Here is a 26,443-nt window from a genome sequence, read left to right as displayed (position 1 = left end):
CTCAACTTAAAATCCGTTAATGAAAAATCCCTTCCACCCTCATTTTTGTTAAATTTGGATGATCACGGTTAAGACATAGTTAAGTTATAACGTTGCATTCTAAGGAAACTAAAAAAACGACATGTTTTTAATTAGTTAATAACTTTGATAGAGAACCAAAAATCTCATTACAAATCTGAGTCTTTAAACCTATTGAAACATTAAAAAAATTATGAAAACACGATTAGCATCAAAATTAAACATGTTGCAACATCAAAATCCAAAAAAGCAAGACTTCATATGACAAGCTAAGTTCAATGGGTGGTCGTTTGTCTCTTTGAAGGTCTTCCTGAAGGCAAATTGGGTGGTTTAAACACTGACATGCAATCGAAAGAAAAGTGTCATGTACAATTATAGTTGGTTAAAAGACTAATCCAAAATCTCAATACAACTACTGATACGAAGTGTTGTGTAAATGTGATATAAAATCACTCGTCTTAAATGTCACATAGATTTCACGTAGATGTTAGGCTTAGGGAGATCAAATATGTACTTTCATAATACAAATTTCCATATGTATGATTAAATTGCATTTCGTTTGCTGTTATCTATCCAATCCAACATAGAAAAAAAAAATAGAAAATACAAAAGATGCTTCCTAAATCCTAATAGTTATCGAGAAGGAGGAATCAAATTATAGTACTCTCTCATTAAATATTTACGAAGTTACACTCATCCTAAACTGAACCAGTGGCGGATCCAGGAGAGTTTTGAACCTGGGACACATATTATTAATATATCTAAAAATTAATACATAAGTATATTATATGATAAAAAAATATGCAGCAAAAAGGTCAAAAATCGGTACATGGTGGCATCGAACACCCGAACTGCCGTTTCAACTAACAATAATCACTACCAACTGATCCAACAGATAATTATTGGGCAAACTTACTAAATAATACATAATAATCAGTGTGGGTCACGTGCCCCACCTACTTATACTATAGATCCGCCACTGAACTGAACTATAGAAAAAAGAACCAACCTTCCCATGATTTTCGGTTTCTCAAAGCTGAAATCAAGAAGAAGAGGAGAACGAACAAAACACTCAATATGATAAAAGTTTTCCCTATTCACCAGCTTATCTCTCAAAACTGAAAGAATCGATAGAAGCAATCACTCTTATTATCTCCTAATCGACTTCGACACCACACAGACTTCAAGGAATCTCATTTTAATAAATTAGGGTTCGTCAATTTTAGATGAAACTGGAGATTTATATTTTGGTAGAAGAACATTATGTTGTTGTATTTCTTTATATTTCGTGTTGTTTTAGTTATATTGTCATTTTTTCTTTTTCTCTAAACCGCTGTGTTTTGATTTATTGATTTAACTGTGAGCATCCATAAATGATTATTATTGGAATAGAATGATGAGGTGTATTAATTAAAATATTTTCATTAGTTACCTGTTTTAATTGATGTGTCAGAATGCATCACAATACTGATGTGTATGCTGATGTGTCATGCAAAAAAAAAATATAAAGAGTTATCTTCAGAATGCATCACAATGCTGATATGTCAGACAAAAAAAAAACTGATGTGTATTAATATTATAATTTGATAGGTTAAAAATTTTAACTGAGTTGTCAACACCACCTTCAATGTTGAAGTTGATGTTCAAGATAAAGAGAGAAACACATTTTAGTTTTATTGTATCCATATATATATAGATTTTAACTAATTATGATGCATGTTACGACTATCAAACTCAACCCTTTATATTTTAGTCATATAGCTCGCTAGCCAAATTAGGAGGTGGCAGTTTGCCGTTTAAAGGCATTGGCGGAAGAAAGATAAGAAGTAACTACATTTTTATTTTTTTGGTCAAAAGAAGTAACTACATTATTAAGCTGATTATAAACCTTAAATCAAATCTTGAAATAAGAACTTACAAAATAAATTATTGATCATTATGAATCTGAAGGAAATGGAAAACCAGCGATCTTGAAAGCAGTCATGCCACCGTCCACGACCAAGTTATGTCCAGTAACGTATTTACAATCGTCGGATACCAAACACAAAGCAGCTTTAGCTACGTCAGCTTCTTCACACTCGGCTCCTTTCAGCTCACCCATTCCGTTCACTGTCTCACGCAGCTTTTCCTCCGTCACCTTCGGAAACACTTTCTGAAGGTAACGGAGAGTGAGCGGTGTCGCCACAGCACTCGGCGAGATGCAGTTGATACGCACACCATGTTCGCAGAGCTCGCTAGCCACAGACTTGACGATTCGGGGAATTTTGAACTTTGAGATTGTGTATGAATGTGGTGCCAATCCTCCGGTCACGCCTACATTATTTGGACCAAAACAAAAGTCAAATTTGAGCGTTGACCGTTTTAATAATGTCTTTGATAATTGTTATTTATACAACTAGTATTCTAACAAATTTGAAACTTTGATTAATGTTTTAATACCTGCAACGCTTGATGTGCACAAAATGCATCCTGACCTAGCAGGAATCATAAACTTAGCGGCGTGTTTGATGCCAGAGACAACCCCAAAGACGTTAATCCTCATCACTCTCTCGAACTCCATCATATCAAGCTCCGATATGCTAGCCGGAGTCATGGGTCCAACAATCCCAGCGTTGTTGTACATCACGTCTAGCTTCCCATACCGCTCCACCGTCATTTCCACGGCCTCGGCGATATCCCCCTCCACCGTGACATCACACCGCACAAACTCTACCGCCGAGCCTAGCTCCTTAGCGGCTTTAACCCCGGTTTCCGCATCTAAGTCGGCGATCACAACTCGGGCACCGTGCCGAAGAAACTCGCCGGCCGTGGCTTTACCGAGCCCGCTTGCACCGCCGGTTATGAGAGCTACTTTGCCTTCTAGCTTCTTGCTGCACAAAAATTATTACTGCTTGTAACATAGTAATATACAGTACAAATATGTGTAATGTTGTTGACATTTTATAAACTTGACTAGATTAGGACTTAGAGTACGGATTAAAATTTCTTTTATTTATATTGTAGTTTTTCTATAAAATATAATTTATGTGATTGTTTTTAGAAGTTGTTGTAAATAAAAGTTAAAAACCGGACTGAAATTTAGGACCGGGGTTAAAAGTGATTGTTTTTAAAAGTTATTGTGAATAATATTAATTTTTGAGATTTTGTTGCCTATAAATAGTTACTTAAATATTCAGTGGAGATTTTATTTTATTTTTTGGAATATCTTTTCTAAGAGGATCTCAAGTCGAAATTTAACTAATGGTTAAAACCCATATAACATATAACCTATCGAATAATCAAATAATTAATCTTATAACTCATATTATATAGTCTACATCAAAAAGTTGTGTACTTCCGTTTTATTATATAGAGAATTTTAAATCTAATATACATATGCCAAATTGTAAATTGAAAAAAAAAAAGAAAAAAAAAAAGAAAAAAACAATAAAACTTGTTATCAACCGCTTGTAAGTTGTAACATAGTTTATAAACTTGCTTCCGCTATACAGTTTTTTTTTTTTTGGGCAAATCAAATATATTATATCATAAAAAGTTTTAGATTATACATGAACCACTCATATATAACCAATGACACAAATAAAGGAAATTAAAAACAATTTCGATGAAGAAGTCGAAATGACCCTGCTTTGCAATCGAAAGCCTTACAAGCTAACAGAAAAAATCTGTTACGTCCCCTCTTCCCATACTGGTAATTGACTACCATCTTATAGATGAAACTCCAAAATACTTTTTACAATTACTTTTGTTAAATAAAAAATTTGAAATGTTGCTTGAAGTGATTCTGATTCTTGTCTTTGAAAACTCAATATAACATGCTCGAAACGCCAAATGCATTGAAGTCGGTTAGTTGCCACAATTTTCCTTGTCATAGAAGCAGAATTTCTCGACCAAAGAAAAAAGAGAACAACACCATCACCACTAGTCGCCGTTATCCTTCCCATCACGACCATGACTTGTGTTAGATTATACCAAAAGCTAATCCCATGAATATAACGATGAACTCGTTCCGGTAAAAAGAAAGCTTCCGCCCAAGGAATTTTGTCACCATCATCATAAAAGTTCTTCATCTTAACTTTAAAACCATATACTCCACAGCCCATGCAATCGATCGATAAGATGAAATACTCCAAACATGGCAATGGGAAAACATCACCATTGGAAAATGTTAAGGTCACAAGAAGTCCGTTGCTTTGTTCAGAAGAGTACTCAACCCAAAAATGTACACAAATAACCAGAAATCAAAGGATAGAACTTAATCCCAAATCAATTCGAGAAACATACCCCGTTCGATCTCTGCTGTTAATTATGTCCACCGGTTTGATTCCTCCATTGATTCCAGGATCAAAAACCCAAGTGTAACCTTCATACCCTCGGGTAAGAGGACAAACACCGGTTAATAACCGGAAAATACACCGGAAACAATAGAAAGCGCCGGAAACAAACCTTCTACGCCGGAGAAGTCGACGCCGGCCGGAAATAGAGAAGAAAAACGAACGGTTACTTTGCCTCATTGATATCGCTCAAGAGAGAGAAAAGACGAAACCGCTTTGACTTTCCCGGTTCTTCCGCTATATATGTTATAACTTATAATCCATATTCAATATTTAACATTTTCTGTTTATCAAAAAACATATTTAATATTTATATGTGTGAGTTACTGAGTTGTAGATATGTATGATCTACCGAATTGAGTTGACTTACGATCAAGATCAAGATCAAGATCAAGATCAATTGATTTAAATGTGAATTTATAAGAATGATATCTTTTATATTAATACTATGAGATGGATTCGGTCCGTACAAAATCATGAGAAAGACAGAGGCAGAAAATTACCTCGTACAAGTACAACCACCACCACCACCTGTCGAGTAAGTGGCTGAGGCCGTGGTGGCTGGCCGTTTAAAATTTCTGACGAAAGAAAGAGCACAAATAAACTAAAATAATCAAGCTGATTTAAATCCTTTTTAGTAAACGAAATTAGTAAATTAGTAATTGAGATATGATGATCTGAAGTTAACCTGACGATGGATCTGATCAGTGTGGCCGCCATGGATGACTACTTTCTTGAGATCCAAAGAGGTTCTAGTCTTGGTTTTGGTTATATCCTGATGATGACACACTAGTGATTAACCTATTAGCTACAACATTTTAATATTCAATATTTGGAATGGAGTTAAAAAAGAACTATATAACGTGGATGCTTCTAGGGACTAGGATAAAACTAATCTTTCAATATATATCTACGTACACTACATCACCCATCTTTCAATCGTAACTTTTAGTGTTGATTTAGGTAAAGCCAAGCTGAAGGCATTTGTGTGCTTCTATGATTTTAATTAAAAGTTCTTCAAAAAATTGTTTACGGTCTTTAGAATCGAGTCATTTTGCTTCTTTATGTTCGTACCTCACTTGTTTAATTTATAGTTTTGTACATCTTGGAACTGTCTTAAATTTTTTTGTCTTTCTTTCTTAACCGCTTCACATTGTTCTCTGAATTGATCTTTTACTAGATATGTAAGGTTGGCAAATTTATTCTAAAATACTAAAATTTCATAATGTAAGATGTGTTAACACAATCATTTTAGACTAACACATCTTATTGTGTAATTATCATTTTAAAAGAAAAGAAAATGAATTACTTACACAGTTACACAATCATTATCTAGGGAATTTCAAAAATACCTCTTTTGTAATACTATTTTTCAAAAATACCCCATCTTTCAAACTAAACCAAAAAAGCCACTAAAAATTGCAAATTTTCAAGATTTGTGTGTAAAGTTATAAATATATACACAAATTATATTTATATGTGTGTAGACTTTTTTATATATTTTATAAATACAGTATAAATACCTTTTAAAAACATTTTAAAAACTGTTTAAAAATATTTTAAAAACCTTTTAAACCTTTTAAAAACTTTGTAAATACCTTTTAAAATGTTTTAAAACTTTATAAATATTTAGATCGAGTCTAGAGGTAATAGTTATTATCTAAAAGTACCTTGTGAACTATATAAAAACTTTATAAATTTTCATATTTAAAAAGAGATATTTTTGAAAATGTATAGATGAAAAATGTATTTTTGAAAAGGGTACACCAAAAGGGGTATTTCTAAAAAATTCTCATCTTATCTCTATAAACTCCAAAAGGCTAAATCTATAATTCCAAGTCCATCAATATCATATCCCATAGATTACAAAAGATTACATCAATAATGACCCAAAACACTCATAACAACAACCATATTGAAAAACTAATAAAGAAAGACATTAATCAACTTGAGTAATTAACTAAGCAGAAGGGAGATTAAGAGACTTGAAACAAGTAAACCCACCATCAACAACGAGGTTATGCCCCGTTACAAACTTAGCATCATCCGATGCCAAATACAAAGCCGCTTTGGCCACATCTATCTCCTCACACTTCTCTCCCTTTAGCTCTCCCGTCGCGTTCACAATCGCCAAAAGCTGTTCCTCCGGAATGCTGTGACCCGCACCCGCAAACGCCTCACGAAACATCCTCAGCGTTAGAGGTGTGGGGATGCCTGCGGGAGATATACAATTGATTCTCAATCCATGCTTACACAAATCACTAGCAACCGTCTTGACCACACCCGGGATTGTGAATTTAGAGATGGAGTATGCGTGTGGGCCTAGACCCCCCATCAAGCCGCTGATGCTAGAGAGGCAAAGGATGGAGCCCGAGCCAGCAGGGATCATGGCTCGAGCCGCGTGCTTTATCCCTAAGACAGTACCTCGAACGTTGAGACGCATCACTTTATCGTAAGTGTCCATGTCTATGTCCGCTATGCTTGGTGGTGATATGGAGCCTGCATTGAATATATGAGCATGTATTATTTTATAGTGATATTTGATTGGCAAACTATTTTTAACTAATCTTAAAGAATGTTAAAACAAAAACCAAATTTGCCGCCTAAAAATTCATCACAACAAAATAAAAAAAATTCATATATGTATGATTTTTTTTTTTTTTCCATAGATGTATGATGTATTAGTATTAAGTATATTTTTTCAAAATAAATTCAATTGTAATTCTTTTATATTTTTCTTACCAGATATTCCAGCACTACTGAGCATTATATCGAGCTTCCCATGACGAGACACGGCGGTTTCCACGGCCTTAGCGACTTGTTCCTCCTCAGTGACATCACATCTAACGAAATGTGCAGCTGAGCCAAGTTCGGCCGCGACCGTATGACCAGCCTCTTCATCTATATCTACGATAATCACTTGCGCACCTTGGGTCACAAATTCTTCTGCCGTGGCCTTCCCTAGGCCGCTTGCACCACCGGTTATGACCGCTACTTTTCCTTCTAACTTTCTATATATACATATATTCGAAGCAAACAAAAGTTAAGAGGGGGTTTGTGTGTTTTAACTAAGATTTCAAGATAGAATCTCATTAGTACATATATAAAGAGGATCGACCTTGAAGAAGTTGAATACAGGAGAGTAGAGTTAACTGGCGTGGAGATCAAACCATTTGGTACGAAGAGTTTGAAGTTTCTGCAAAGGGAAGCCACGGAGAAAAAAATTGAAATGAAGACTAACCTGTTAATTAGGTAATCAAAGAAGAGATTAAAAGCATGTATTGTGAGTGTTTTACCTTGTGAATGACCTCAACATTTTATTCTTCTGCCTCTTCTTAGTTACTATACTATGTGAACGTGAAGTGGAGATCTTTTTGGTGCAAGAGCCTTAAAGCTTTTTATATCATAGGAAACAACGACAGAAAAGGTGGGAGAGAAGAAGTTTAGATTATATCAAGATCCCAATTTACTAATAAAAAAGAGAGTAATTTATTTTCTAATTATTTTACATTCTTTAATCTTTAAAGTATATATCATTCCACTTTCCACATAGCGAGCTATATATACGCATGTTTTTTAAATATGATTTGGAAGGGAAAAAGTGGATTTTGATTTGTAAAGTTTCACTTAATTTTATAATATCATATACTTTATCATACTGTATAAGTCTTTCTCAATGTAAGGCTTCTTTTTTTTTTTTTCGACTGAATGATTCCGATTATATTGATTTTCAAAGGTTTTACACAAAAACACAAAAAGGAACCAGAACAATCACATACAGGGAGCCAAAGCAACTAAAGATAGCTTTGGTCAGACACAAAAACTCGGGTAGCCCTGAGCTACATATGATTGTAATCGTTCATCCCTTGTGACGCTCTTTGCAATCAAGAAAGCTCCAAGATTAGCTTTTCTCTGTTCTAAAACAACTTTCCAATCAGCACAAAGCGATAAAGTCTCAAGCAACTTACTTGAGAAAAACTTAAAATTTGGCCACGCCTGAGGTCTGTTTATCGCCCCAACTAATTCTTGTTGTTCCACCGCAAACACTACTCTAGGGATATGTAAGCTTTTTATGCTCTCCATAGCCCACAAACAACTCTGAAACCCCGCTTCCTCTTTACTGATAATCGAACCTAAGGAGATTCGACTATGAAGCAGAACCCTTCCCACTGAATTCCTCAAAACCCAGGCCGCCCCTCCTGTGGCTTTATCTTTGTCCCATGCGGCCGCTACATTACACTTTAACCACGGTCTGCTTGGAGGTTTCCACTTCTGAGATTTCACACTATGCCTCTCTTCATTCAGGTCAAGTTCTTGAGCTAGAAACCATTCTTCCTTATCCTCCTTGATCTTGTTTACTAACTCCGAGATCAAAAAGACAGAGCCATCAAAGACCAAATGGTTCCTGTTTTTCCATAATGCCCATAAAATCCAAGGAAGGCATCTTCTTGTCGAAAGGGGAACTGTAACTTCCTTTGCAAAGGTGAGGACTAAATGGAGGTTCTGGTATATGGAATGTAGATCAAACCCATTCTCTGGTAACGGAAAACCTGTTACCGCCCAAACCTGTCTCGCAAAAGGACACTGAAACAACAAGTGGTTGATAGATTCACCTTCGAAACCACATGTTGCACAACGAGGATCCAAGTTCATCCCTCTGGAGTTAAGTCTTTCAGCAACAGCTAAGGCTCCACTAGCCGCCTTCCAAATGAAAAGTTTAATCTTGGAAGGGGCTAAAAGTTTCCAGATCTGATCTTTAATCCCATTAAATGAAGGAAGCATTGTGGCCAGAGTGATCTCCTCCTTTCTAAATAACTGACAGGCCAACCAATAACCTGACCGGACAGTATATTCTCCACTTTTGTTATGTTTCCACGTCATGAAATCCGGACTGGATAGCACCGGTTTGGACTTTGTGATTAAATCCACATCTCTTGGATAAAACAACTCCTGTAAAACAACCGGATTCCAATCTCTAGTTCTCTGATCAATCAGATCATTAACTGAAAGCTCCAAGTCTACCAGGATATTTTTCATAAGAGGTGGTCTCATCCTATCATCTTCCAGCCATGGAGTAGTCCAAACTTTTATCGAGACTCCATTTCCCACTCGTTGTTTTAGACCCTTTTTCCAGTAAATCTCTACCATGAAGGAGGCTTCTCCAGGCGAATGACGGCCTACTTCCACAAACAGCCGATAGAAAGGTGGTGTCATTGAAGTACCTGCTCTTCATGAACCGGGAGAACAAACAATGGGGAACTTGAAAAATTCTCCAGGCTTGCTTTGCCAGTAAAGCTTGATTGAAAAGCTCGATATCTTGGAAGCCCAAACCACCTTGATCCCTTGCCAGACAAAGTCTATCCCATGAAATCCAATGAATTTTCCTATGATTTTCCACTGCACTCCACCAAAAGGCTGCCATTGCACTCGCTAAGGACTCACACGTTGATTTTGGTAACTTAAAGCAGGACATGGCAAACACTGGCATTGCCATAGCAACACTTTTCAACATGATCTCCTTACCACCCGGCGATAGAGATCTTGCAAACCAGCCTGATAACTTGTTCTTGAGCCTTTCATGGATATACTCTAGCATGTCTTTCTTTGATCCACTGAAACATTCAGGCAAGCCCAAATAAGTTTCCGTACCTCCTTCATTGTCGATCCCGAGGATTACTTTTAACCTCTCCTTAACACCCTCTACCACTTTATCCCCAAAAGTGACTGAAGACTTGTCTAAATTTATTGTCTGTCCTGTTGCTTCACTATATATCTTCAAAATAACTTTTATAACCTCACATTGAGATTCTTCTGCCTTGCAGATGAATAGAGTATCATCCGCAAACAACAGATGGTGAATTGAAGGTCCATCATCCGCGAAACTGACCCCAGTCAATAAACTTGATGTTCAGCTTTGTTGAGGAGGTGGGTAAGTCCTTCAGTGCATAAGACAAATAAGAAGGGTGAGAGGGGATCACCTTGTCTCAACCCTCTTTGAGGAACCACCAGCCCATGCGCCTGACCATTTATCAAAACCGTGAAGGTCACTGATGTTACGCATTTCATCAAGAGATCAACCCAGGAAGCATGGAAACCTAAAGCGATGAGCAAAGACTGCAGGTAACTCCATTCTACTCTGTCAAAGGCTTTTGACATGTCCGTCTTGATAGCCATGAACTCCTTTGATGTTCTCTCGTGAGTTCGAAGACTATGAACGACTTCATGAGCAATGAGTATATTATCAGAGATCAGCCTATACTCCACAAAAGCCGACTGATTTGGTGAAACCAACTCCAACAGAAGAGGTTGAAGTCTTGACACCATGATATTGAAGATAACCTTATACAAGACCGAACAGAGGCTGATCGGACGCAAGTCTTTCATTTGAACTGAACTCACCTTCTTAGGGATCAGATTTAACTGAGTAAAATTCCATTCTTCTGGAAAAACACCCTCATCAAAGAACCTAAGAACTTCCAAAGTAAGTTGATCCCCAACAATATCCCAATATTGCTGATAAAACAACCCTGTCATACCATCAGCCCCAGGAGCACTCTCAGGTTTAATGGAAAAAACCGCAAATTTAACCTCTTCTTTTGATACCTTGGCCATTAGTTGATCATTCATAACCTCGGTGACCCTAGGTTGAAGCCCTTCGAAGAGATAAGACTGGTCATTCGGGTAAGACGAAGTAAAAAGCTTGCGGAAATAAGAGGCTGCCACTTCTCCTTTCGACGCTTCTTCTCGATGAACTACACCATTCTCATCCATTAGAGCATCTAGCCCATTCTTTGATCGATCTGCTTTAACTGATGCATGGAAGAACTTGGTGTTCTTATCTCCAGAGTTATGCCATTTCCTTCTGCTCTTTTGTTTCCAAAAACTCTCCTCTTCCATATGCGCCACCACCATTTGTCTCTAGAGTAGTGCCATTCTATCAAAAGAGGGAGCCAGAGAAGCATGCTCAATTTCTATGTCCCTTTGAATACAATTGATCTTTTCTTTTGCATTCGTATCATTTGTCCTTTTCCACATACTTAAGGCCCTTCTGCATCTTCGTAATCTTTCTGACAAGGAGTGACCAAACAGGGAGGTAGACGCTTGCCAAGCTTGCTTAATTGTTTCAAACACCAAAGGTTGATGAAGCATTCGTTTGTCGAACCTGAAGGATCCTCTGTAGGTTTCTTGAGAAGAGAACAGGTTAAGCAAGACTGGCCGATGGTCAAACCCTTCCTTCTCCAGAAACCGCTGATTAGCCACAGGAAAACTCTCGAACCAGGCTTTATTCCCAAAGCACCTATCTAACTTACACTGAATCCATAGGTCACCTCGTCTGCCACCCCAAGTATAGCTATTCCCAGAACTCTGATGTTCAAGCATACCGCAAGCCACCAGCATATTTGAGAAATCATCAAAAGAACTCACGCATCTCCGAGGACCTCCCAGCTTTTCTCCATTATGTAGGATCTCATTGAAGTCTCCGATCAAGCACCAATTATCCTTTCTTTGAATGCCAATTCTGGTGATTTTCTCCCAAACGATATGCCTGAGTTCACTTCTTGGATTACCGTATATACGCGAAACAAAAAACTTTCTGTTCCCAAACTCAACTCCAAGGTCAATAACATTCTTATCAGCCTGAAGGAACTCCAAAGTGATGCTTTTCTTCCAAAAAACCGCCAAGCCACCACATCTGCCAATAGGATCCATCGTATAAACACGATCGTAGTTTAACCAAACTTGAATATCTACAAGTACATTTCTTATGTTCATCGTTTCCATGAGAAACAAAATCTCAGGGAAATGTTTTTTACGCATTTCCATGACACGCTGAACTGTCAGATCTTGAGGCCGCCCCAATCCTTGACAGTTCCAGCTCAGAATGCTCATTAGATACTGGACGGTCCCTCATTTGGGACCACCTCTTGTTTTTTGCGCCTTGCGACTTGTTGACCTTCCATACTACTCATCGGACCCTTTCTCTTCTCAAGAGAGACCACTGATAACGCCTGAGCCGAACCAACTTCAAATAAGTCTTGCTCAGAGCTTTTTGGCTTTGGCTTCCGCTTACTGACGTAAGGACGTTTCCTCCCCTTCCCTTTGGAAGTCTTTGTCCCGGAAGAGCTAGCTTCATTGAAGCCAGCCACATAAGCCGTTGGACAAGACTGGAAACCATAGGAAGAAAAGGCAAAGTCTTCTGATCCCTGAGAAACCAAACGATTTCTTTCAGACTGGACTGCACCCACCATTAACTTCCCGATAGCATCTTGTTTAGGGGGATCCGGTTTAGCCGCAACAGGAGAATCAAACCCAAACACCAAGCCTTTCCCTCTGCTAAAGTCGGAAGAGATAATAGGAGCAGGCTCCATACGAAGGATCGTTTTCTGAGCTATCGGATCCTGTTCGACTTCTGCCACAGATTTTCTGACTTTCTCTTTTTTGAGAGCTAAGTCCTCTTCAGTAGCTAACCTCAGATACTGTCTCATTCCTTCCAAAACATCTGATGCTATTCTTGGCCTTCCTAACAACGGATGTAACCCAACCTGATCTTCCCTGAGAACCCCATAAAGAGGATCATCTTCTTTAATCACCAAATCTTTTTTGACCTTTTCCACCTTACGGCCCATCTTTCTATCTAAGAGTTTATCTTCAAGGAGTTTAAGAACCAGAGGACAATCCTCATCCACATGAGTGAGTCTTTGGCAGTTGTAACATCTTTTCTGAACCCGTTCATAAAAGAAGAACACCTTTGTAGATAAACCCTTCGGTAGGTTGATTACCTTTGATCGAAGTAACGACTTCGAGACATCAAATCGAACCAGAACCCTAACAAAGTCTTTATTTTGATACAAAGTAGGATCAAAGACCACCTCTAGAACTTGCCCCACTAATTCACCAAGAAGAGTTATCGCTTCCTTAGTATAATAATTCATTGGGATGTTCTTGATCTGCACCCAAAGAGAGACAAACTGCAGAGAATCGGATGGAGGATTAGCAGACCAACGTTCCATAACTAGACCCCATTGATCGTAGGATTGAAATCCCTTTTCCAGAACCTCAATTAGGTCAAACTCATGCTTGAAGATAAACTGAAAACGTTCCTTGGATAGGGCCACCCCACGGACCCTGCCTATCTTCTGCCACTTCCTTGGCATGTTAAAAATCAGACTGGACATGCTCTGACATTTTGGGTTCAGAAGTCTACCTATTAAACTCAAAACATTTTGATCTCCTGAGCTGAACTGAGGCAGATCCGGCATCTCGAAGGGTACATCTTCTTCTGATAGCGACATCGCTGTCATCGCCTTGTCCATGGCCGCCGACATACTGAGAAACCACACTTACTGATACACAGAACTCTACTTGCTGATACAGAAACACCCACTCACAACTTCTTCAAACACACTCTCTTAATTTCCAAAACAAGACAATCGAAAAAGCAAGAGGACCAGAAATGCGATCTCGAAAATTAAGAACTGATAAGAACAAACCCTAGCCTCCACGATATGATTCCCAAAAAACCTATCTTTTAACTTGAAAACGGTGAGTTTCGAACAAAGGAAAAGTGTTTTTCCAGCCAATTCTCTATTTTCTAAAGAGAGATAGACTCTATTAGAAAAAGAGGGTACTAAACCCAAAAGAGGGATTTCTGATTGATTACAACTGAAGGCTTGGTAAGGCTTATATTATGGTAACTCGGTTAAAATATTACTTAACAGAAAATGATGTTATATAGTTTACTCATAATTTTCATACATACCAATGTAATACGAAAATTAAGCCAATCGTAATTTTTTTTTGGGGAAAAATGTCTTCCTGAAATTGAAAGCTTAGGTTAAATATACACCAACTGAAATAAAACTTTTTAATATGTCGTTTTAACATAATTTCTTGTTTGTTAAAAAAAAAACATGTTCTTGTCACTGGACTAAATTTTGTAATTGTAATACATATGTGTTAATTTTGCAGATTCGGTGAGATGTTCACACATTCTTCTCTAAACAAATTTAATTCTGCTTTAGTACAAAGCATAGTCTACGTTGAACTAAAATAATGATACTAACTCCATCAATTCATCCAACCAATGTACTCTCAACAAAGACCCCATCTAGTAGATAAGAATTGAAAAACCAAAAAAAAAAAAGATTAAAGAAGAGAAGAATCTTGGATAAGACAGAGATTCCAAGAAAAGCAAAATCCACTGAAGAAGAGTGGTTGACCAAAAAAAAACCGAAAGATGAAAAAAATGAATTAAAAAAATAATTCATGTTAGTGGCCACTAACTTGGGTTGGGTAGGTTTGTGTAATCATGTAATAAAAACATAGAGTTTTGTCTATAGTTCTAGCGACAATAAAGGCAATTACAACACAGTTTTACAGGCTTTACTTCTCCACAGTCCACACACACAACTCACAAACCCCTCTTTCTCGATGAGTTTAATTTACGAGTAAGATAACTAATCAGTGTGAAATTATTAGGTAACCAGTACAGTAAACTATGATTAAAAATCCTGGAAATAACATTAAAAAATCAAAACCACTTTCGTTTTTGTCATTTTACGTATGGAAGGAGACACACTTTGGACAAAGCAAGCTCTATAACTCTGTCTCTGTATAGGCTTTTTGTCTCGTTTTACTAGAGCAACAGTATCTCTAACTTTTGTTTGTCACGTGGGTACACATGTTTTTTGATTCCATCACGGGCCTTTGACGTATTAGGCTTTTGCATGCCCAAATATATATTCTACTTGGGCTAATCTTATTATCTTAATTAGAGGTGTCAGTATCAGAACAAAAAAAAATTAGCGTATTAAAATATGGATATTCAAAAGTATCGATGCGACCTAAATACTAAAGTCGATACTCTAATATCAATGGTTTAAATCAATCTAGTATGATATGTATGAGAAGGCAAACTGATTTTAAACCGAATCAAAGGAGAAGTGAGTAGAAAAAAGAAGAAGATAAATTTAAGTTTTAACTTGAATACAGATTGGAACTAAACCGCATTAAACCATTTATAATATATATTTTATATTAGTTTGGATACTATAATATTTATACTAAAAATACGATAATTTTTAAAAACTGAACTGGAATCGAACCAAAATTAGATTAAATATTCATGATAAAATACTTCCAACAAAATACATGAAAATTTTAGGAAATGAGACAATTTTAAGAAATTTGGATGACTAAAACCACTATCCTAACGTAAAATAGTGTGGTTAGTGTGAATTTTAAGAAAATTATACTGTGAGTTTTTGGATAAATTCTTAAAACAATTCATATAATAATAATATGTATATTAGAAGTTGTCATTATGATTTTGTGACAATGAATCTTATGAATTGTTGTATAAAATCATACATTTCTTCGTCGAAGAAAAATGTTTCTGCTCTAAAACTTTACTTAAAAGCAAGCGGTAAATTAATGATCAAATAGACCAAATATTTGTAGTTAGTTTTTTTTGTTGAAAACTTGAAAACCCCATCTAATTATGATAAAATCATGACAATCTATTATGATTTATTAATAACCAATATTTATGTTAACCTCCAGTAAAAGAATTTTTAATAATGTACATGGACTTTGTTTTCCTTAAATAAAACATATCTACCTTATGCATTTATGGCCCAATTCAGTTAATTAAAAATAATAATTGACATACAACATAACCAAATATTTAAACTTAAGGCCAGTTAACTAGATGTTGTTGTTGTGTCTGTCCTTTCATGGTTGATCTGGTTGAACCAGTTGATGTAATTTGTGGCATTGCCAACAATATCCGTCAGTGTAGACGTCTTAGTCTGTGCCAAGCTCACATTCAAATTTTGCTGAGCCCTCTCCACAATTTGGACTGATCTGATGGGCTGTAACTGTCAACCGTATCGTCTAACTACCTCAACGACACTACAAAAATTTTGCAAAACAAAAATTAGCTCTAAATGGTTTTTTTTTTTTGGGTCGAACACCTAAATAATTTTTTATAGGAGAATAATCTAGCAGGATTAGTAAAGATTCAAGACAAAATACAAAGTCCATGAATTTGTAATTATTTTATTTTTTTTTGTGGAAAACTTGAAAAACTTGGAAACCCTATCTAATTATGATAAAATCGATTTATGAAATTCAGATAAATAAAATAAATCCAAACTTTCAATGATTTGGTAAGAGTTAATTTAAGAAAAATATTTCGGATAATTGGGAAATTTCAGAAATTTTTGAACTTCTTGATAACTTCCAAACAACATTTTTAAAAGTCTAAATTTAAATAATCAAATATGCAATTCTTATAACATGTTTATGCTATTAATAGAGTAATTTATCCGCATACCTGAAAATAATATGTTTTGATATTTAAATTATGTTAAAGTAAATTTATATATTTAACTAAATATTTAGTGTTATTGAAAATTATTAATAAACCAATATATATATATATATATATATATATTATGAATAATATTATTTATAAAATTTATCCTAGGTTGAAACTGATTATAAACATTATAAAATGCTTAAAAATGATTTGAACGAAAACATGTACAGTACATGTATAGATGAATATGGATCAAATCTTTAGTGTACATGTACATGTAAAGAATAATATGTTTTGATGTTTAAATTATGTTAAGTACATTTATATATTTAACTAAATCTATAGTGTTAATGAAAATAATTAATAAACCAATAAATATAATAAGATATATATATATATATATATATATATTTACTATGAATAAGATTATTTTTGAAATTTATCCTAGGTTAAAAATGATTATAAACATTATATAACTCTTAAAAATGATTTGAATGAAAACTTGAGTTCTTCGATTTGCCCTTTCCGGCTGCAGGGCTCCATGTCGGAGTTGTGGGAGGGTGTAGATCTTAGTTTCGCTTCTTAGTCTTTGTTTTCTTTGGTCTATTTCAGTGTTGTATCTCTTGTTGTCAGAATCCCCTTTGAAGCGAAGAAAGATTGAAGGAGGGGAAGCCATCAGCGGTGAGATTTGGTTGTGGTAGAGATGGATTTGTTTGCTAATGGGTTAGTCTAGGTTATGGCTCGGTTTTGGTGGTTCTCCTATGGCTGGTGGTTTGAAGGAGATGAACACACGTGGTTTCCTGAACTGGTATGGTACCTCTCTCGTTTCTCTCTTCTTTGGACAGTGGATTTTTTAACAAGGCTGTGTTGTTTGTGTTAGTATGGCTATAACTGATGGTTTCAAGTTGCAAAGAGAAGTTTGTGGTTTATGTCTTCTCTCAAACTTTTTTTCTATGTTGGTTTGTACTCAATCCTTAGTTCTACTGCTCTATTTGGTCTCCTAGCTAGTCAGTGTTTGCGCTATATTCTAGGTTTCGTTCCTTTTGCTTGTCATCCAGATGGTATTTTGTTGCTAGCCATCTACTAGCTCTCTTCTGCGGCTCGTTTGAACTGTGGTTTTGGGTTTTAGGCATAGTAGTGGAATCGTATATCATTTGTTCTCTTGTGAGGAGGTCACCAGTTTTGATTATGTTGATGGTTAAAGCTGGGTCGAAGAGGGTCTGCGTGTAAGAGCTGTTAGTCCTCTTTGGCTTGTCTCAGGTCGAATCTCAAGGTTATCTTCTTTGTCCTTAGTTTGGCTCGCCTTCTTCCAACTGGTTTTGCGCGACTGGGTGGTTGTGGTTTCTGTTTCTCCGATATCGTTCGAGCTTGCTTTCATTCCTGCCGGTGCTGATGATGGTTTGTCGACGGTGTGCTATCATGGTTTATAGTATTTTCGGTCTAATTGGTACTCTCCGGCGTTTACAGGTTCTATAAGAAAGCTTAGTGAGGTTCTTTCTGGATCAGCTGGGCAGTTCTAGTGCTTTGGTTTTTGTTCTTTTCTTAGTAACTTGGTTTCTAAATTGTTAGTCTTTGTATCTTTGCTTCTGGAAGTGTCTAACTTGCCGGTTTATGTCTCTGAAAGTGTTTAATTTGTCAGCTTATGTTTCTCTTGTTTGGGCTTAGTTTTAGGCGATTTTGTTGTTTTCAACTTTTTTTACTCAGCAGATGTAATCTGTTCAGTTCTAATATAAATTCAGATGACAAAAAAAAAAAAAAAAGATAGGGATCAAATCTGATCGGATCGGATCGGGTCGGGTCGGGTCGGTTTGAAATCTGGTCAAATCATAATCGTAAATAAATAAAATCGAAAAAAGTCGAAAACAGAGCAATTTTTCAATGGAGCAAAACCCTAAAACCCAGAAGAGGTCATGGCGATACACATGGCAAGCTCAATCTCATTCTCCGAATCTTCGTCTCTTTCTTTTCGATTCCACAACAAACCCTAAGACCCATTGCAAAAGCCTCAATGTTTCAACCATCCTCGAAAAATCTCAACTTCTCGTCACATGGACCAATGACGACGAAGACGAAGCCACAAGCAAAGAAGAGATTGTTTCTCTTCGTGTTCCTATCCCTAGAGTTTTGCTCGATGCTGAATCCCCTGTAAATTTCAAAGCTTTAGACGATCACATCGAGGTTAGACTTGTTCTGTTACTCCCCATTGATCATCCTTTAGTCTCAGACTTGAATTTGGGGATCGATTCTAGAGAAAAGTCGGAGCCTTTAGTGATGGGTTATGATCTCAAGACTCTATCTTTAATGGGAGGAGTTCATATTTACTGTAGAAACTGCTCAAATAGGTTGACAAAGAAGGAACTTTTCGATTTCTCAGAAATGCCGTCTATTAATTGGCGTGAATCTGCTGATAACTGGTTTGGTACTTGTTGTTGTTCGTTTGGTGGGATTAGTGAGAAGATGGTAGTTAAGTACACTAATTCGTATACTTGCTCTAGTGGGTTGTGTTTGATTAGTGCTACTACTGTTTTGCTTAGTAAAGATGATCTTGTAGAGTGTAATTTGTCTAATGGAATTGAATCGAGTTTAGCTCTGAGTTTTGATGTTGGTGGAGGTGAACCGGGTTCTAGAAGTAGTGAAGAAATTTCTGATGAGAGCCATGAGAATGGAGGTGAGAGTGTTTGTGGTAAAGTTGATGACTTGATGCTGGGTTGTAAAGATAAGGCATCAATGCCTGGGTGCTGTGTACATGACTCACATGATTCTAACGAGAGTTTTGAGATGGAGCAGCAGCTTACACTTGATAAGAAGTTGCTTCTTGATGGGTTTCTCGAGGATGTTTTTATGGCGAAAGCATCGAATGTGTCAAAGAATGTTGACTGGATCGAATTCGCTTGCCCTGAGTGTTCATCTCCTCTTGGAGCCTATCCTTGTGGCGTTGGGAGCAACGGTGAACCCATAGATGGTGGAGTTAGACTCTTCAAATGCTATATTTCTACATCATCATCGGTGGCCGGTGAATCCTCTGATGTTTTCAGGAAATACACATTGGAAAGAATGTTTACCAATCAGCTAGTGGAATGCGCCAAAGAAGAGTTGTCATTTCATGTTTTGGTCAAAGATCTGACAACTAAATCGCCTCTGTTCAACATCGTTATTCTGAACCCAAACTCTTGGTCCTCGACTGGTCTTTGCTCTAACCTAGACGAACCCGTTTCTACATTAGAGTTAAGCCCTGTTGTGAAGGTTCTGTTTTCTGATTGCAAGAGGTCGGTAGTGAAGAAGATTGATGAAGAAGTCTACATTTTGAAGGGACAAGGAGAGGAGTTGATAGAGTTGATAACAAATGCGAGCAAATGTCTTCCGTCTTCGTGTTCATATCTTCAAGGCTCACACGTCTCATCGATGCATCTATGATAATGAGAATCTTGTTTTTCACTTTTTTTTAGAGTTTTGCTTTTGGTTTTCCTCCAACTCGATACGGCTGCCCGGGCTACGCTTGTTTGTTTGATACCATATAAACTGTGTTGTCCCGCTTAAACGATTGTAATCGTTCTAATTCAAAGTTTGATACTCTTGAGCCTCGAGTGTTTGCTGTGGGGAAATTGGCATATTCCACTATTACCAAATCAGTCTAGCATGACCACGGAGAGAAGTATTATTGTAAACAATTTTTTTATAATAAATCTAAAACAGATAACTAGTGAAAAAGTACTTAAAATGATGTATATTGTGTTAACCTTTTTTAATTCCTTACCATATATCTTAGACAAAAAACATGATTCAAAATTTATTTGATTAATGTAGGCTGTTTTTTTTCGGCATCCTACATTAGTTAATCGTAAAATCAGGTACAGATTTTTAAAATAGAATGTTTGTATACGACACATGAATGAGATAATACAGAATTGAATACAGTAACACACATTTCGAAGGTAGATATATCTATACAAACACCCATCAACAAAATTATAGTAATAAATATGTATGTTGAAATTGGTGAAATTAATTCTTCACCCATTTCATGATGATCAAATTTCCAATTTTTTAAAATATTACTTTTCGTATGTATATATATATTCTCTAGTAATTGATTAAAGTTAATGTATGTATAAAATTGAAAATATCCATGCAAGGTATTTAAATAGTAGAAGAAATTAGTTGATATATAACAATTGCGAAGTGTTTAGTATCGAAAATCAAGCATATAAGATTATCAAAAACAAAAGAAAGTGTGCAAAACTCAAAACCAAATTCACAAAACGGGTAAAATGCATGTTTTTTTAACTCATGCATTAAAATTAGGCATGATCACGGTTACGGTTATTACGGTTATGATTTATTAACTACTGGTTATAGTTAGAAATTTTGTTGAACCTTAACCATAATCGTTTAATAAACGGTTACGGTTAAATACGGTTCCGGTTGAAACGGTTATAGTTATATACGATTACAATTATTTGATAATATGATACAGTTGATATTATTTAATGATATAATATAATTGATATTATTTATTTATAATTAATATGTTTTTCTATTGTACTCATATTTCTATATATCATATGATTTATATAAAATAAATGATTATTAGTACATTTTATTATTATTAACCATATATTTACGGTTAACGGTTACGATTAATAAATATTTTATACAGTTACGGTCTGGTTATGGTTCGAATATGGTCTGGTTACGGTTTAGTTTTGGTCATGCCTAATTAGAATCAATCATTAAATCATTTTTAAATTCAAAAAAAATTCTTACAAAATCAAGAAAAAATATATTTTAATAATACTATATATGCTAATACTTAGGGTGTGAATGGTTGTAGATTTTGGAGCGGACAAATCCTTCTGCGGACTGAACCGCTTTTTATTTACCATTCAGTAAATGTGGTCCGCAGTGGTGCGGTCCAAATAAAGCAGAGACAAGACCGCATCGGACCAACTACAAACCACTATTGCATACAAATAGAGTTGGTCCGCAACGGTCTGTAATCCGCCTTAAAAATGGAGCGGTCCAGACCGCAGATAGACTTAGCCGTCCTGACTACAGTTACCATTCAAACCCTTAATATTATTATTATTATTATTATTATTATTATTATTAATATTATTAAGAATAAGAGAGTGTAAAACCAAATTCATAAAAACGAGTAAAATGCATGTTCTTAAACTGATGCATTAGAGCATCTCCAATGGTCCTCTATTTTTACTTTTATAATAGAGGAATTCTACCATCTACAATGGTTTTCTCTATTTTTTTCCTCTTAAACTCACTTCTATTATAGAATTTCTCTATTATAAAAAAAAAATAGGAAAAACCATTTCGAGATGGTTTTGGAAACTAAATTAAAAAATTATTCTTCTTGCCAAAAAGACAAGAAAAGCAAAGATTTTAATAACATTAAATGAACTTTAACTATGTCCTTAAAAACTTTGATTGAATCATAATTAGGTAATACTCTAATAGTATCAGTTAAAGAAAGTGCATGGAAGACCCGCGTTGCATGAATAATCCCTAGTTAGACCCTCACTAATCATCATCATTAGCTTTTTTTGTTTCTTTTTAACTCTCTCCACATAAAGACAGAGACAGTGACACAGAGAGAGAGAGAGAGAGAGAAGAGAGATAAGCTTAAGCTAAAAATCAGCAAAGATGAAAGAGAGTAGAAGTGACGGTGAGATACGGTAAACGAAGCAAAGCAAAGAGAGTCACGAGAAATCTCGGGTTTGTGTTGAATGATAAAGCAATTTCATGGTGGGCGTTTCCACAAAATTGAATCCCAAAAAAAAAGTTTCAATTTTTTTTTGAAGTCTATAAGAAATGAATCTATCATTCTCTCTCTCTATCTCTATCTTCCTTTTCAGATTTCGCTTCTTCAATTCATGAAATACTCGTGATTCTACTTTAATGCTTCTCTTTATACTTTTTTAAGTCTCTGAAAATTCAAAGTTACTATCTTTTGTTTCAAACTTTTGCAGAATTTGTTAAAACAAGGTCTCAGCTTTGTAGAATCGTCTTTTGGGGGTAAAGCTCTCAGCTTTGGAGATGGTTCTTGACGGAAACAACAACGGTGGTGCGGTTTGGTTAGGTGGTGGTGGAGAAAGGGAAGAGAACGAGGAAGGTGGTTCGTGGGGAAGGAATCAAGAAGATGGTTCTCAGTTTAAACCTATGCTTGAAGGTGACTGGTTTAGTAACCCACCACATCCACAAGATCTTCAGATGTTACAGAGTCAGCAAGATTTCAGATTTCTCGGTGGTTTCCCTTTTAATCCTAGTGACAATCTCCTTCTTCAGCACTCGATTGATTCGTCTTCTTCTTGTTCTCCTTCTCAAGCTTTTAGCCTTGACCCTTCTCAGCAAAACCAGTTCTTGTCGTCCACTAACAACAAGTCTTGTCTCATCAATGTTCCTTCTTCTGCAAACCCTTTTGACAATGCTTTTGAATTCGGCTCTGAATCTGGTTTCCTTGGCCAAATCCATGCTCCCATGTCCATGGGTTTTGGTTCTTTGACACAATTGGGGAACCGTGATTTGAGTTCTGTTCCTGATTTCTTGTCTGCAAGGTCGCTTCTTGGACAGGATCACAACAACAACAGTGCAATGTTATGTGGCGGTGGAGGAGGAGGTGGTGGGTTCACAGCTCCATTGGAGTTGGAAGGTTTTGGGAGTCCTGCGAATGGTGGTTTTGTCGGGAACAGAGCTAAAGTTCTGAAGCCTCTAGAGGTGTTAGCATCGTCTGGTGCACAGCCTACTCTGTTCCAGAAACGTGCAGCTATGCGTCAGAGCTCTGGAAGCAAAATGGGAAACTCGGAGAGCTCAGGAATGAGGAGGTTGAGTGATGATGGGGATATGGATGAGACTGGGATTGAGGTTTCCGGGTTGCATTATGAGTCTGATGAGCTAAACGAGAGCGGGAAAGCTGCTGAGAGTGTTCAGATTGGAGGAGGAAAGGGTAAGAAGAAAGGCATGCCTGCTAAGAATCTGATGGCTGAGAGGAGAAGGAGGAAGAAGCTTAATGATAGGCTTTATATGCTTAGATCAGTCGTCCCCAAGATCAGCAAAGTAAAAATTACTTCTCTTGTATCTCCTTTTTAAGGTCTTTGTCTTAATCATTTACTTATTGCTCTCTCTCAGTTAACAGAGTATTGTTGTCCTGTAGCTTTTGTAGGGTTTGAAGTAAGAATTCTAGCATGGCCTTTGTTGTTGTCAAACTTTTGAATGTAGTTGCTTTACTCTTTTGAGGAAGAAGCTTGTGATTTATGAATTCTTGATGAATTGCAGATGGATAGAGCATCAATACTTGGAGATGCAATTGATTATCTGAAGGAGCTTTTACAAAGGATCAATGATCTTCACAACGAACTTGAGTCAACTCCTCCTGGAACTTTGCCTCCAACTTCATCAAGCTTCCATCCATTAACGCCTACACCGCAGACTCTTTCTTGTCGTGTCAAGGAAGAGTTATGTCCCTCTTCTTTGCCAAGTCCTAAAGGCCAGCAAGCAAGAGTAAGGACTATATATATATATTTCCATATAAGTTTTGCTTAGACGAGAAAGGAGAAATCAAGGATTCATGTTTGATACATCATTAACTCTGCTTCTTTTTCGCAGGTTGAAGTTAGATTAAGGGAAGGGAGAGCAGTGAACATTCATATGTTCTGTGGTCGTAGACCAGGTCTTTTACTTGCTACCATGAAAGCTTTGGATAATCTTGGATTAGATGTTCAGCAAGCCGTGATTAGCTGTTTCAACGGGTTTGCCTTGGATGTTTTCCGCGCTGAGGTAAGCATCTTCAACTTTTAGTTAAACAGTTGAGGATTGGTAGTAACATGTTCTCTTATCTCTTTATCTATCAGCAATGTCAAGAAGGACAGGAGATATTACCTGATCAAATCAAAGCAGTGCTTTTCGATACAGCAGGCTATGCTGGTATGATCTGATCGAGTCCATTGAGCATCTGTTGAACCGAAGCTAGAAGAACTAAAAATCTGTTGAACCGAAGCTAGAAGAACTAAAAGTCCCTTTTAAATCTGCAATTTTCATCTCAGTATTTTTTTTCTTTTTCTTTTTCTTTTTCTTCTTAACTTCAGTTTAAGCATGTAATGCAATTGCAAATGAGAGTTGTTTTAATTTAAGCTTTTGTGAACTCAATTTCTTTTTAGCAATGTTAACTTACAGTTATGTTTCATCTAAATTAGATCAGTAATTTATTAAATTTCTATTAAACTTTGTTCATGAGTGTGAACTTCTCAAAGAAGACAGACAAAACAGTTAGGTAAGAGCCTTTTGCACATATACGGTTTCAGACAAAAGTATTAGGCTGATGAAAAATTTTGGAGCTTTTTTAAATGATGTGAGAATGAAGAACACACACTTAGAAAAGAATAGTAAAAGGAAAAGGCAGAGCAAGAGAATAGTCCCTACCAGTTTTTTTTTTTTGTTTTTTTCTGCTTTATAATTAATGTTTTAAAGAACTTTTATATCCGTTGTATGCATCCGTACAAAATAAAAGATTTTTGAGACACAGAAAGAGAGAGAGAGAGGAGACAGAGTTAATGGCGGTTAGAGACAGAAGAGAGAAGAGAGTCACGAGAACGTAGAGGATGTGATGAAGTATGATGAAGAGAAAAGTTAAAGTAGTAGGGCCTTTCAAGAACCTAACATGTTACTATAATTTTTCCTATAGGGCTTTTTTTAGCTTCTATGATTATCTCTTGTAGTAGTAGTAGTAGTAATGAAGTCCTCGTGATGATTCAAGCCGTTTCGTACTCTCTCTTGTTTTTCAAGATGTTTTCTCTGTGAATCTCTCTCTCTCTCTTTTTAGAAGGATTCAAACATTACAATCTTGTCTAGTAAAAAAAAACTCTTTACTATTTTACCTCGAATCTTCTGTCTTTTACTATCAAGACTTACGAATCCATGAGCTAATGCTAATATATAGGCTTTCAGATCAGTTTTAAGAGAGGAAGAAGATGATGAAAACATGTTTTAAGATAGTAATATATACTTCTAGAGTTTATAATCAAAAGTTTAGGTGGAACTCTAATTAAGCTCTTAATCATAGTTTCACCTGAAATTTTGATAAACACAAGAAGTATATATATATATCAAATACGTTTAGAAAAATACTTAGATTCACCCCTAGGAGTGAACCTTGTATTCACCCCTCCCCTCTCAACCAATCAAAATGTTTTATCTAATATTATATTTAAAAAATAAATCAAAATTAAATAAAAAGCAAAACAAAATAAGAAAACAAATTCTGTATATTTTTATTTAAAGAAAATTAAATATTGGCCTGGTTTAGATTTTACAATTAAACGAGGTTATATATCGGTTTAGGTTTACAAATGAGGTGGTTAGGATTTAGATTTTACAATTAGAACAAAATTATATGTCGGTTTGGGTTTACAAATGAGATTGTTAGGGTTTAGATTTTACAATTAGAACGAAATTATATGTCGGTTTGGGTTTACAAATGAGATGGTTAGGGTTTAGATTTTACAATTAGAACAAAATTATATATCGATTTGCGTTTACAAATGAGATGGTTAGGGTTTAGATTTTACAATTATAACAAAATTATATATCAATTTAGGTTTATAAAAGAGCGGTTTAAGTTTTTAATTTTATAATAATATATATAGATTTTATTTTCTTATTTTATAAGGGGGTGAATGCAAAAAGTTCAGTAGAAGTGAACCTAAGTATTGCTCATATGTTTATCAGCTTTTTCCTCTTTTAGATTAATTAAACTAGCCAA

The 26,443-nt window shown here is 35.9% G+C and overlaps 5 protein-coding genes across 11 annotated transcripts; 2 read left to right on the top strand and 3 right to left on the bottom strand.

The window, feature by feature from the left end:
- LOC104779895 (momilactone A synthase-like) lies at window positions 1,940–5,179 on the bottom strand. 4 transcript variants are annotated; one of them, XM_010504317.2, is made up of 4 exons: window positions 5,041–5,179; window positions 4,856–4,930; window positions 2,458–2,888; window positions 1,940–2,331 (listed from the first exon to the last, which is right to left on the bottom strand). In XM_010504317.2, exons 1-4 carry the CDS (start codon window positions 5,070–5,072, stop codon window positions 1,955–1,957), a joined length of 915 nt encoding a protein of 304 aa, XP_010502619.1. In that variant the 5' UTR covers window positions 5,073–5,179; the 3' UTR covers window positions 1,940–1,954. The 4 variants fall into 4 exon arrangements, 1 of the variants encoding a protein (XP_010502619.1); XR_002037667.1 differs by lacking the exons at window positions 1,940–2,331; window positions 2,458–2,888 and adding an exon at window positions 3,564–4,467 and having other exon boundaries at window positions 5,041–5,174; XR_766602.2 differs by lacking the exons at window positions 1,940–2,331; window positions 2,458–2,888 and adding an exon at window positions 3,564–4,589 and having other exon boundaries at window positions 5,041–5,104.
- Window positions 6,174–7,763, bottom strand: LOC104779891 (secoisolariciresinol dehydrogenase-like). Of its 2 annotated transcripts, none has more exons than XM_010504314.1 (4): window positions 7,649–7,763; window positions 7,471–7,548; window positions 7,095–7,363; window positions 6,174–6,851 (listed from the first exon to the last, which is right to left on the bottom strand). In XM_010504314.1, the coding sequence occupies exons 1-4, from the start codon at window positions 7,666–7,668 to the stop codon at window positions 6,313–6,315; spliced, it is 906 nt and encodes a 301-aa protein (XP_010502616.1). In that variant the 5' UTR covers window positions 7,669–7,763; the 3' UTR covers window positions 6,174–6,312. The 2 variants fall into 2 exon arrangements, with proteins under 2 accessions (XP_010502616.1, XP_010502617.1); XM_010504315.1 differs by having other exon boundaries at window positions 7,661–7,763.
- Window positions 11,271–12,242, bottom strand: LOC104783562. The gene has a single exon (XM_010508707.1). The coding sequence runs from the start codon at window positions 12,240–12,242 to the stop codon at window positions 11,271–11,273; it is 972 nt and encodes a 323-aa protein (XP_010507009.1).
- Window positions 18,532–20,254, top strand: LOC104779890. The gene has a single exon (XM_010504313.2). It carries the CDS (start codon window positions 18,553–18,555, stop codon window positions 20,086–20,088), a length of 1,536 nt encoding a protein of 511 aa, XP_010502615.1. The 5' UTR covers window positions 18,532–18,552; the 3' UTR covers window positions 20,089–20,254.
- On the top strand, window positions 22,280–24,861 carry LOC104779889 (transcription factor ICE1-like). Of its 3 annotated transcripts, none has more exons than XM_019244541.1 (5): window positions 22,281–22,434; window positions 22,659–23,742; window positions 23,962–24,186; window positions 24,292–24,462; window positions 24,537–24,660. In XM_019244541.1, the coding sequence occupies exons 2-5, from the start codon at window positions 22,726–22,728 to the stop codon at window positions 24,618–24,620; spliced, it is 1,497 nt and encodes a 498-aa protein (XP_019100086.1). In that variant the 5' UTR covers window positions 22,281–22,434; window positions 22,659–22,725; the 3' UTR covers window positions 24,621–24,660. The 3 variants fall into 3 exon arrangements, with proteins under 3 accessions (XP_019100087.1, XP_019100086.1, XP_010502614.1); XM_010504312.2 differs by having other exon boundaries at window positions 22,282–22,404; window positions 24,537–24,861; XM_019244542.1 differs by lacking the exons at window positions 24,292–24,462; window positions 24,537–24,660 and having other exon boundaries at window positions 22,280–22,404; window positions 22,659–23,776; window positions 23,962–24,053.

This window comes from Camelina sativa, chromosome 4, assembly GCF_000633955.1.
Source record: "Camelina sativa cultivar DH55 chromosome 4, Cs, whole genome shotgun sequence".
NCBI lineage: Eukaryota > Viridiplantae > Streptophyta > Magnoliopsida > Brassicales > Brassicaceae > Camelina > Camelina sativa.
This window is presented reverse-complemented; position numbering and strand designations above follow the sequence as displayed.

What these genes read in the sequence shown, in the direction of transcription:
- LOC104783562 (XM_010508707.1), bottom strand. Translation starts at nt 12,242, where the DNA reads ATGAGCATTCTGAGCTGGAACTGTCAAGGATTGGGGCGGCCTCAAGAT.
- LOC104779891 (XM_010504314.1), bottom strand. Translation starts at nt 7,668, where the DNA reads ATGTTGAGGTCATTCACAAG. An exon ending in ATGTTGAGGTCATTCACAAG is followed by an intron (nt 7,549 to 7,648) that starts GTAAAACACTCA and finishes TTCCCTTTGCAG; the next exon opens with AAACTTCAAACTCTTCGTAC. An exon ending in CAGTAGTGCTGGAATATCTG is followed by an intron (nt 6,852 to 7,094) that starts GTAAGAAAAATA and finishes TATTCAATGCAG; the next exon opens with GCTCCATATCACCACCAAGC.
- LOC104779895 (XM_010504317.2), bottom strand. Translation starts at nt 5,072, where the DNA reads ATGGCGGCCACACTGATCAGATCCATCGTCAG. An exon ending in GGTGGTTGTACTTGTACGAG is followed by an intron (nt 2,889 to 4,855) that starts GTAATTTTCTGC and finishes ATTTTTGTGCAG; the next exon opens with CAAGAAGCTAGAAGGCAAAG. An exon ending in GTGCACATCAAGCGTTGCAG is followed by an intron (nt 2,332 to 2,457) that starts GTATTAAAACAT and finishes CAAATAATGTAG; the next exon opens with GCGTGACCGGAGGATTGGCA.
- LOC104779889 (XM_010504312.2), top strand. Translation starts at nt 22,726, where the DNA reads ATGGTTCTTGACGGAAACAACAACGGTGGTGCGGTTTGGTTAGGTGGT. An exon ending in CTAAAGGCCAGCAAGCAAGA is followed by an intron (nt 24,187 to 24,291) that starts GTAAGGACTATA and finishes TCTTTTTCGCAG; the next exon opens with GTTGAAGTTAGATTAAGGGA. An exon ending in TGGATGTTTTCCGCGCTGAG is followed by an intron (nt 24,463 to 24,536) that starts GTAAGCATCTTC and finishes TTTATCTATCAG; the next exon opens with CAATGTCAAGAAGGACAGGA.
- LOC104779890 (XM_010504313.2), top strand. Translation starts at nt 18,553, where the DNA reads ATGGAGCAAAACCCTAAAACCCAGAAGAGGTCATGGCGATACACATGG.